Source organism: Nyctibius grandis, chromosome 4, assembly GCF_013368605.1.
Source record: "Nyctibius grandis isolate bNycGra1 chromosome 4, bNycGra1.pri, whole genome shotgun sequence".
In the NCBI taxonomy this organism is placed as follows: Eukaryota; Metazoa; Chordata; class Aves; order Nyctibiiformes; family Nyctibiidae; genus Nyctibius; species Nyctibius grandis.
In genome coordinates this window covers 56,204,219-56,215,245 of record NC_090661.1, presented here as the reverse complement: position 1 = coordinate 56,215,245, position 11,027 = coordinate 56,204,219, and the positions used below count along the sequence as shown (strand labels likewise).

The 11,027-nt window shown below is 38.6% G+C and overlaps 1 protein-coding gene across 2 annotated transcripts in view; it reads right to left on the bottom strand.

Moving 5' to 3' along the window:
• Positions 1-647: 647 nt before the first annotated feature.
• The window catches only part of UNC79 (unc-79 homolog, NALCN channel complex subunit), a 126,401-nt gene continuing 116,021 nt past the window's right edge, over positions 648-11,027 (bottom strand). For both annotated transcript variants that reach the window (XM_068398114.1, XM_068398115.1), the window contains 5 exons: positions 10,698-10,884; positions 9,066-9,263; positions 6,804-6,881; positions 1,964-2,005; positions 648-1,286 (listed from right to left, as the gene is read on the bottom strand). In XM_068398114.1, the coding sequence (XP_068254215.1) occupies positions 1,086-1,286; positions 1,964-2,005; positions 6,804-6,881; positions 9,066-9,263; positions 10,698-10,884 (706 nt within the window). In that variant the 3' untranslated portion in view covers positions 648-1,085. The remainder of the gene's footprint in view (positions 1,287-1,963; positions 2,006-6,803; positions 6,882-9,065; positions 9,264-10,697; positions 10,885-11,027) is intronic.

Here is an 11,027-nt window from a genome sequence, read left to right as displayed (position 1 = left end):
TATTCATTACAAGAGGTGGTAAATCATGGTGCACTCAAGATTTTATGCAAAATCCACTGAATTAATTGAGTCTCCTTAGGTTCCAATGGGCTTTGGCTGAGTCCGTTAATGATATTAAAATCCATCTGTTATTAAACATCATGTTTAATACAACAGTATGCAAATGTTCAGGTCCAATCATGCTCCTCTTGAAGTCTGCAACATAGTTTCAGTAGACATCAATAAGAATAAGTCTGGGATATCCATTTTTAATTGCCCTGTATACAAGTATTGACAGAAGAATACAACACAGTAGTCACAAAATTAAAGAGGCTTCTATGAAACCTACAAAGAAGAGCAGCACAGAATCAATGAAGTAAAAGCAGTATTTCAAAAATAATAAATCAGACTTGGCAGTTTTGGAAAACAGTACTGAAGAAAAAGACAAATGAATTGGCACAGTTTAACAACCTAATTTCTAAGTGCACTTTATAATAACTCTCCTTACAAGCTGCTGTTTTCCCAGAAGATGATGACAAAAAGCCTCATTAGAACATCACTGGTTTATAGTGACAGGTTTTATTGCATTGCCAGCTGTGAATCTAAAAAAAAAAAAAAACAGACACTCCCCCCAAAAAACTCCTATAAAGGTTCCTAAAAACCCTGTTTTCTTTTATCGTCAAAAAATAGCAACATAGCACTTCCTTATGTTTGTGAATACCCACAATTCTATTTTTAAAAAAAATAGAAGTTAAAGAAAAGTGATTTTTGTCATAGCTTCAAAAATAATGTAAAGAAACATTTAAGAACAAGATATTTCAATGATCAGAGAGATATGTACAATGTGATAGATTTGAGTCCAGTCCTGCAAATACATGTTCATGAATGCAGACTTGAGAACCTGTTGATCCTGAGTAAGTGTAATTAAAGACTGTCAGGATCAGGCTCTTAGCTTTGCACATTATAAGCTTTTCCACAATCTGTCCTAGGCTAAAAAGTATAGATACAGTATATACTCTGTATACTGATTTATACAAAAGGTCTTTTACAGATCTAACCCTGTTATTGCTAGGCTAAAAATGAACATTTGGAACAAATTACATGAATCATAAAGGATAAAATTGAGATGCAGCTTCTGACGACTGAATTTCCACTTGAGCCATTTTAAATTGGGTACACTGTAGCCATTTGCGGAGCACAGATGAGCTATTGTTCATTTGTCCTGACCCCTGTAACATCCTTAGGCTGTGATGGTTGACATTGCTCTGGATGGCTTGAAGGCGTAGCTGGAGTCCAGCAGATAAATGCTGTTGACGTAATGCAAAACATTCAGTTTCTTTCCTTTAATACACACATTAATACTGTGAAAGGTACTCGTGGTTGGCCCGGGAAATTTCCTCCACTGCCCCGATGTCACATTTCCCCCACATCCTGCACTGTAGTGTTGCCATGAAAGGCAAATATGTTTGCAGAAACAATTCCATACTGAGACCAACTCCAACACTTCTGTTCTCATCACCAAAATTCTCTTGACTGGCAAACCACACTGATTCACCCTGCTCTCTCTTACAAACAGGGCCAGCTGGCACAGATTTACTCAAGCAAGCAGGCCCACAATATCTGCTACAGACCAACATCCATCTCCTGAGTCGAGTCCCAGTCCTGATTTGTCAGGGGACTCCTAAGCCTCAGACAGCAAGAAAACCACAGCTCAGGGAACAACGAATCTCAGTAAACAGGGAGGAAAGTGTTTCAGAAGGAAAAGGGAGAGCAGTACTGATTATAGGACAAGTATCTTAGCTGATGATGCTCTGCATATGCTCACACCTGAGACCTTCAGTGCTGAGCCATCCAGTGCATCTGGATATGCTACAATGACCTACTTTCAGAGAGTTTGAAGACTACATCTAGTAATCTGATTTCCAGAATTTACAGAAAGGTATAACACTAAGAATAAAAGGATAAGGTACTACAAACAACTTACCTTTAGATTTGACTGTATCATTGGCAACCACATTGGTATGAGCTGTAAGAAGAGAGGTATACTTTGTTATTATATAAGTGACTGTAAACATGCTCCAGTTACTGTGAGACAGAAAATGGTATATCTATCTAACACACTTAGCTGTCCAAATGGACATAGCCTAACCACAAATCTGAAAATGTGGTTACTTTTAAATGATGCGTATGTTTTGGGGCGGGTAACTCTCAGAAGTAAAGAAGCCGGCTTCCCTTGTTTGTAGCTTGATGGATCACCAGTACCAATTACTGATACCCTGTTTAAGGCAACGATGAGAATACAGAATAAAAACCTGTTGAAGGAAATCACTTCTTATTTTCCTTGTGAGGGTGTTTCTGTATGTGCAGGTGAGCAATACTGGAATGAATACAGTAAACATTCTGCATTGTGAAGTAGACATCAAGAACTGAAAAAACATGCAGCAAAAGTTCCTAATAATAGGCCAGATATTTAAATGGTAACCAGCATTTTATAAGCCACTAGTCACATCAGTGCTTCACTGCAGAATGTGACCTGTAGGCCTGGGAGCACAGGTAAAAACTCTAACTATCCAGAACAAAAAGGTGAGGAGGTCTGCAAATCTGTCACCGGTGATTGGATTGGTATGTATTTCAGTCTCCTGCTCTTCAGAAGACTTTTATTTCTGAGTAAGTATAACATGACAAGCTTATGGAAGACAGAGAGGCATTTCTAGCAAAAGCATTCACATTCTCCAATATTAATTTAACCACTGAGACTATTGTTCTAAAATGTTCCTCCAAATGGCATTAAAATTTGCAATTTGCCAATTATGCTACCGGGAGCTGCAAGTTAAACTTAATCACTATTGACAACATTAGATAAAGTGCTGTTTCCCTTGTGCGAGGAATGATAATTGTTTCAATTCCAGTGCTGTTTTGCTGGAGAATCATATGCAGCTCTGTCAGGACTGATTACTTAGTCTACCACATGAAGAACCATATTCAAACCTCAGCATTTACAGACAGATGAATGTCAAAACAGCTGGAATGCAGCCAGATGCAGCAGATGTGCAAGTTCTGTACATCCTTCTGTGGGCTCTCACACTAATGAAGGGCTTAATAAGATCCAGTGACCACAAGTCCTGATGTGTTTTTTGGAGAGAAGAGAACAGGTAAGTATACTGAGAAGCCATGCTCCATGCCCCACTGCCATCAACAAAATGTCAACTGAAAATTTCGTCCAGCATTAATGAAGTTCCTATGGAGCAAGCCAGTGGTGATAGGATTGGTGTAAGAAGTATGTCAAGCAAGGAGGGAAGCTAGACAGAAAACTCAGGGTACCCCTCTGCATCTGAACCAATTCACCGGACATCTTTTACAGCCAGCTGAGAGAATCAAGCACTTCTTACATCCAGTTCATCTTGTCCCAAAGCAGATATCTAAAATAGATCAAGATGAATCATGTCCAAAAATACCTGTTTAACTCCACTGACTATAAAGGGCAGTCATGGAAACTAGCTCATATTGCTATCTACGCTGTAGAGGTCTAAGGTTAGATACAGATCATTGTTCTCCAGCACCACTTCTGTCTTCCAGGGTCTGGACACATTTAGGGAAATGAAACATTCTGCTGCAGGCACAAGTATGCAACCTCCCCACTCCTACAGCTGCCAGTTAGATAAATGAGACAAGAAGACATTTTTATCGAAGCACTTAAGTTTTATTACCTAATCCCCAGCCAGCCTTTTCTTCACAAAGGAAGAATACATAAAGCTAGTTAGGAAGAACAGCTGGAAGAACAGACTGCTGTCAGACACTGTCAATTTTTTGGAGTTTATATTTTCAACAGAATTATGTTGATTCCAGAGCAAGTTTTGATAGAAACCAGGCTGGAGAACAGGTTGATCACTGTGCTTTTCTGGCTCCCAAACTCTGCTGACTGACCAGTTCTCTAGAAGTCTACCTAGCATCTGCTGGAGCTGCCTAAAACCCCTGGGTCTCTGGAAAAGACGCTGTGGTTTGCTGAGCTGCTTCCTTCACTACTGTAGGCTCCCAAATTCCTCAGACGTACATCTAATGGTCAGACAGAGCGCTGTGATCAGCAAGGAGCTGGTCTCCATCATCAATGGCCATCCTGGGATGGCTAGTTTCCCAGTTCCTTTGACATAGAAAAACATTTCAGCCCTCCTAAAGCAGAATGCTTCCCCTCAGAGGAAAATATAATTAATTAAATATATATATGTGGGTATGTGTGCATCTGCATAAATGTGTGTGCATATACATCTCTTACTCCAACTTAGAAAGAAAAATAAATACATAAAGGTTGAAATGTTTTTACAGGAAAGAAACTGTTTTCCTCACCAGATTGGCAAAGATAATGTAATATCAGATCCAAAAAATATCCTCTGAGAATGCAGGGAATGGTTCAAAGACTATATATAGGAAGCAATGAAGACATGTCTCAATGCTATCAGTGTGAGTTTAATTTAATAGCAAAGGCCAACACAGTACCAGGAGGAGGAAACCTCACAGCACCAACACCAGGAGGAGATGAAGAAGGGCTTATCTCAGGCATAAAGAAAGCTCTTCTTTCAGTGAAGGAGAGCTGAATTGTTTATGTCTTCTCTTTCTCTCTTGTTTTAAGACATATTTTCCCCTCACTCGTCATACAGAAAATGGCCACTTAAGACAGCTATCCCATAAACTGCCTGGCATCATGTGTCATGCACCACTTTCTCATTGTGGTGCATTAAAAATACATGTGTGTTGAATCATGCAATGACTTCATTAACAAATGAAGTTTTTGCAGCACCTGATTCCTTAGGTGGAATAAAAGACACTGCAGCAAATATAATTACTTGAATGATAAATGGTCAGGATTTATCAGTGTTGTTGTGCTCAGTTCCAAGAGGAAGTAATTTTGCTGAATGAATCTCCAAAAGAGTGTTAAGAATGTTCTGTTTAAAAAAATCTGTCTCACTACACTATGTCCTTTCCTTCAGTGAAAACTAAACCTTGTTTGAAAGGCTTATATCTAAAAGAAAAGAAAAAAAGCTGAAAAGAAAAAAAGCTTTAAAGCACAAGACAAAATTGTTTCATTATCAAAGGCAGGGCAATAAAAGATTGCCTAGAATAAAACAAGCTACCAAAAAACTGCCCAGTCAACTAATTTTCAAAGAATTGTCATCCTTGCAGACTTCTGAAGTAGGAGTAACAAAGTTCAGATCTTCTTCACAGCCACTGAAGAAGAGACAGTCTCAAGGTTATCCTTTTTTTAAATTATAGAGATGCCACTCACTTACTGGTTCCTATGTGAATAAGCTTTACACTTCTGCCTCTTTGAAGGACTTCAGACATACAGTAAGTCTTTCCCCAAATCATGATACTTACTTTTCAAATCTACAATAAATATTTTTACAATTAGTTAGTTTTGGAAAGAATTAGTAACCTGGGACTATGAATCCTTTTATGTATGTACATTGTTCCTGCAGGATTCCACTTTAGGGCTAAGTAAAGGGGATTTGGTCACCCTGATTCTTCTCTTCTATCTCCCATCCACTGAGCATGAACAAAGCTTAGCACCTTAACTCTGAATTTCAAAGGTTTATGAGCTTGATTTTGTAGTAACAACAATGTCCTTTTAACCTGATTTAGCATATTATTCATACATACTCTAAAATATAACCCCCTGAAAGCATTCATTTGAATTGTGACAGGAATTTGTCCATAAAGGCCTCTCGTTTCACAGCTTTAAAGCCATTCTTCATCCTTGTCAAATTCTGGACATCCTGGACTGGCTGAATGAGAAGCCCATATGTCTTCCAGGGACAGCCATAATCACTTTAACATCCCATAGTGACAGAGTTTCTGTATTGAATCAAGTCATTACTGACAATAAATCTGTATTTGCACAATGAGTGTGAATACTTTCATGCCAGTTGACATGAAGTCCTCCAATTTTAGCTACTTTATTTTCAACTCCTCCTTGACCATAAAAGACCGGAGTAAAACAACAGTCAGAAGTTTTCTTTATGGCAACAGAAGAACTATATAGATCTACATATTTCAGTTAGATTCAGAGTGTGTTTAACAACTACTTGATTTGTTGACATTTTATGTGAAAACTCCCTTCAGAATCTTGCAATGTAAAAAAGGCTAGTAAAATCGATTTATGCTTGTGAGGCTACCCCAGTCCTTTGGGAATCTGTTCTGAAAATGCTGTGGTGACCCACAGGAGACTGACCACTGATTTCCAAAAAGAGAATTTTACATGAATGGAGCATGCAGGATTTGATTCTCTAACCAACCAACACCCTGATATACCTCCTAGGGGAAGAAGATTCACTATCAAATAATAATTTGACCAAGTCAGACACAGAGGCATATAATAACAAGAAAACCACTGTGGCAGGAAGTTTTTATTATCGATCTAAAAGAATGTGAGGATCAGAACAGTGAGGTGATCTGCAAAGAACCTAAGATGACAAAAAGTTACAGAATGGCTGAAAATTCAGACAGTACCTAGAGCTTCTCAAAGTCAGTGACACCAGTTGAGTCTGTTACAGGAATAAGACCATTGCAACAACAGAAGGAGGAAGTAGATCAGAAGTTCATTTAAAAAAATCAGGAGAACTTGGATTTGAGATTATGGTCTGGTCTTACTTCTTACCAGAGATTGTATTTTTTGTTATGCTCTACTAGGTTTTATTTCTGCATTAGCATTCAACCTCAGCTTCTTCCACTTTCTTTCTTTGAATGGGAGGGGATGCAGAGGACAGTACGTCTAGAAATCACAACAGAAAGGCAAAATCATTAACTAAATATTCATGGTGTGGTATGCCTACCTTTACAAAGATAGTAGAGTTGCATTCCTGTAAAGCCTCCATTAAACTAATCACATGCAGGCACACCATTTCCACCATCTTGAAAAAAAAAAATCAAGCATAAAAACAAATTAGTGTCCAGCATAACAGTGTTGTAAGCTAAGCCAACAGTCTCTAAAAAGCATCTTCCTGTATTTGCTTGGCAGTTATACTGAATCACTTAATGTGCATTTATTAACCACTGACATACAAGATTAAATATTACATGAGCACACAAGGGACATTTTTCTTTATTCAGTTTTCCCCTGATGCAGCAACACCTATCTGTTAAATATTTCAAAGTGCTGGATGTATTTTAATTCATATCACATATCAAAACAAGTTGCCTTCAGCTTTGTTCTTTTCAGACGTCATAAATCCTTTTACATGCCTTTGCTGTGTAGTTCTCATCAATCAGTGTGTCAGAAATTGATATTTTTATTTACAGAATCTTTGAAAATTAACATACCCACAAAAACTATCTTTTTTTTCCCCCCATCAAAAGCCAATTTATTGTTCTGAACTGGCAGCTAGTCCATAATTCTTCCATTTTGTACCATGAATTATGACAGATGCAAATATCAGTTATTTGGTAGTAGACAGCATTTTTTGTTTTATATTGTGTAAATTCATAAGTACAAGACAAATACCCTGAGCCAACAGTGAGTATTTACAGTGCCTGTCTGAACTATGTGTAAATTCCCCTCAATAATAATAAACTTAGCTTTTATGTAGTGCTTTTCATCTTCAAAGCACTTTACAAACACTAACTAATTAACCTCACAACACCCCTGTGAGACGGGCAAATATTATCATCTACATTTCACAGAGCAATAGCTGAGGCAGAGAGTTTAATAACTTGCACTAAAGCCACATAATGAGATACTTTCGGAATAAGGATTGGAACTTGGGACTTCCAGGTCATATTCTTGTCCTAAGGCTTGACAAGAAGCCTTTGTGTCTGACTAAACAACTGGCTAGTTAAAAGCGCTATGCACATATCCCATTCATTCGAAGGAAGCTTCATGAACTACTGTTCCCAACAGTGGCTTGTCAACCAGAGAGTCCTCGCTAAATGTCAGAAGCTAAAATACCATTTAAAGACAGCTTTAGGTGGTCCTTGCCTGACATGGACTAGACACAAGGGAATAGTAACTGGTTCAAAGACATTTAAGTGCAGCCCATGCAATTACAATTGAAAAGTCCATACCTGTCTGGGGTGGAAGATGTTTCACATGGGGAAAGGGGAATTACATAAAATAATTTCCATATAGATAGCAGGTCTCCATTTAAAAAAAGAGAAAAAAGCCCAAAGAAAGAATGAAAATCCCGAACCTTAAGAGCACCTGACTTAGAGGACTGGGACACGTATAAAGAATCTTTCTCACTCAAAGTTAATATCAGGTTCTCCAGAGCCAGAGCTACTAGTTACCATCTCAGCTAAAGTTAAAAAAGTTTTGACAAGTCATGACAAGTCTGTCACGACTTCCTGGTAAGTGGGAAACACAATACATCTTGCCCATCAGAAACAAGCTCTCAACCCTAAGCCTGCAGGCACGGAGAATCATTAGTCAATGGGAAGCAAAGGTAGCACCTATGAGAAGGCTACTGGAACCCCTCTAGGTTCTTATTGTACACAGCTGCTCCAACAGCAGTGAGTAGTTGACACAAATAAATGCTTAGAAATTATTTCCAAAAACTGGTCTGGATGATTTCTGGAAGAGTGATCATTTCCCTTTCAAACCTTATCTCTAGAGATACCTCCTTCAAGTCATTCATTACTCAAAAATGTTTCCAGAGGTATTTATGTAGCTTATTTTTGATGAGTAACCAATGGGTTATGAGTAATCAAGTATCAGCATTTGTGTATTTTTTCACCATCACATAGTAAAAAAATACTCAAATGCATACTCACAGAATTATCCTAAAACACTTAGTTGCTCCTGAAAGGCAGTCAGATGAAACAATAAGACCGCTGTGAAGAACAGGAAGATATATAAAATGAGACCTGATGCAGGGAGCCCTTAATCCAACAAGCAGTGACTCACTCTAGCTCTTGATTCTGTTTCAGGCCCACTGCAAGGTTAAATGACTACTAATTAGCTTTCCCTTTAATTTCTCAAAAGTATCTAAGTTGCTTTATGATGTTATTCATAGTCCGATGTATTCCACTGAAAACATTGAAGCAAAGCCAAGCCCTCTGAGTTTAATCTGTACTAAATCTGTACACGGCACCCGACTCACCACTTTGTTATGTGCCATTAGCTGTAGGATGCTAGGTGTCACTCGGCTCCAGAACTCCAGGGCTGTAAGGATTGCTGTAAAGCTAAATTCGTTCTGATTCTGGACTGTTGGTGCTACTGCTGTTTGTTCACAATACACTGTCCAGAGCTGAGCAAATATAAATGCATGGAAGAGGGAACACATATGCAGAACAGATGTCTGTAGAAACAGAAAATAGAGGAAAATGTTTATTTAAATAAGTGTATTGGGATAGAGCGCAGAGGCTTTCATGAAAACACTCCTCTGTCATGCATCCCAATGTGCAGTCTTGCCCCTCGCTTTCCCACGTTTCCCTCCCGTTAGGATCTAGTAAGTCAAATACACTTGATAACATCTTCTCCACATTTAAAAACTGTTTTTATGTTTACAGACTAAAAACTGCATTTGCAAACACACACTCCCACACAATCTTAGTGTATGGCATTAAGGTCAGTCCCTTTAAAGAAAGGTTAGTTTTGCAGAACAGCTACTCAGGACTAGTCCTGAGACTTTCTTGATGGAAAACTCCACTACAGTCTGTGGAAGGTCTGGAGGCTTTGGCACATATGACACCATTTCAAAGATGCTGCTGGGGTAAGCCATTCAGATTCTGACCACCTGAAAGGAAGGCTATCGTACAAAATACATCATCTTACATCTGTTCTGTTAATCTGTTGTCCATTTCTACCTTGCTGGGACAGAACTGCTCACAGTCAAGGAAAGTAAGTTTTGGAAAGCAAGTTTTGGAAAGCTAACAGAGAATTCATTTTGCATAGTCAAGCATGGCTCTTTGCTAGTATGTGTTATATGTCACTGTGTCTGAGCCTCCAGGAGTGCTGGACATTAACTACTTCATTATGAGAAAGACACTTCTGGTCAGAGATGTTTTCTCAGTTTGCAAGTGCAACAGTGATTCATGCTCTGTGGCAGTATGACTGCACTAAACATTGCAATTGTTGCTTGGTAACTGGAAAGAGGTATGTGAAAGATTAAAAAAAAAGGCCAAAGAAATGAATGGGAAGCACCAGTGTCTTGGCAGGGTGAGGGGATAGAAACGGGGCTTTTACGTACAAGATAAATGTGTGATCATTCTGCTTTTGTTGCTAATAAAAACTTGGCTGGTGGCAAAGAGTGCTGCTATATCTGTGTTGAACTACTGTCACAAATGGCTTATGATTTGCAATAACTCTTCTTTTTTTCTGAAGGTGCTCTGGACAAGTTGTGCTTGAACCGTCACTATAATTACATTTGTTCACAACTTTATTTATAGGTTATCCAATTCTACTATTCAACTAGAATAAATAACTTTCTAGAGATTTGCTATGGAGACGGCCATTACTAAAGCTTCAATTTGGAATTCAGTTTTTCCTTCCTCACTCCTGTGCTGAGACATTTTGAAATAGTTAAACCTCACACCTTAATTGTAGTGATTTCATCACCAGTTTTCTGTGTATGACGAGGCAGCTATGCAAATAAAACTACAGAGATTTCTTTTGCTAGATCTCAGGTTTTAATAAGGTTTTACCCCTCCTTTTTTCTTAGGAAGAAATAAATATTTGCAATAATAAGGCCAATATTATAACACATCTCCACTTCAAACACAGAATCCCTTACCTTTGATTGCTCTGGAAACCCAATCAGAATAACAATAAGGTGGTCAGCAATTTGTGAACCCGCATCCAGTGGAATAGGCATGCAAGATGATGGAGAATTTGGACAGACAACATTGTGTGTCAGAGACCCCAGGAGTAGCCACGACAGCAAACGAATGTGAGAGACACATTCTATGAACTCTTTGGGCCTGTCAAGAAAGAGCGGATTTTACAATGCTGCTAAGTTTTCCGGTTTTCCCCAAAACATGGAGTCTCCTTATGCACACCTTGCAGATGCAGTCTCAGTGTGCTGGAGGCACAGATCATTGGTACAGCTTACGGGAAGACGAGA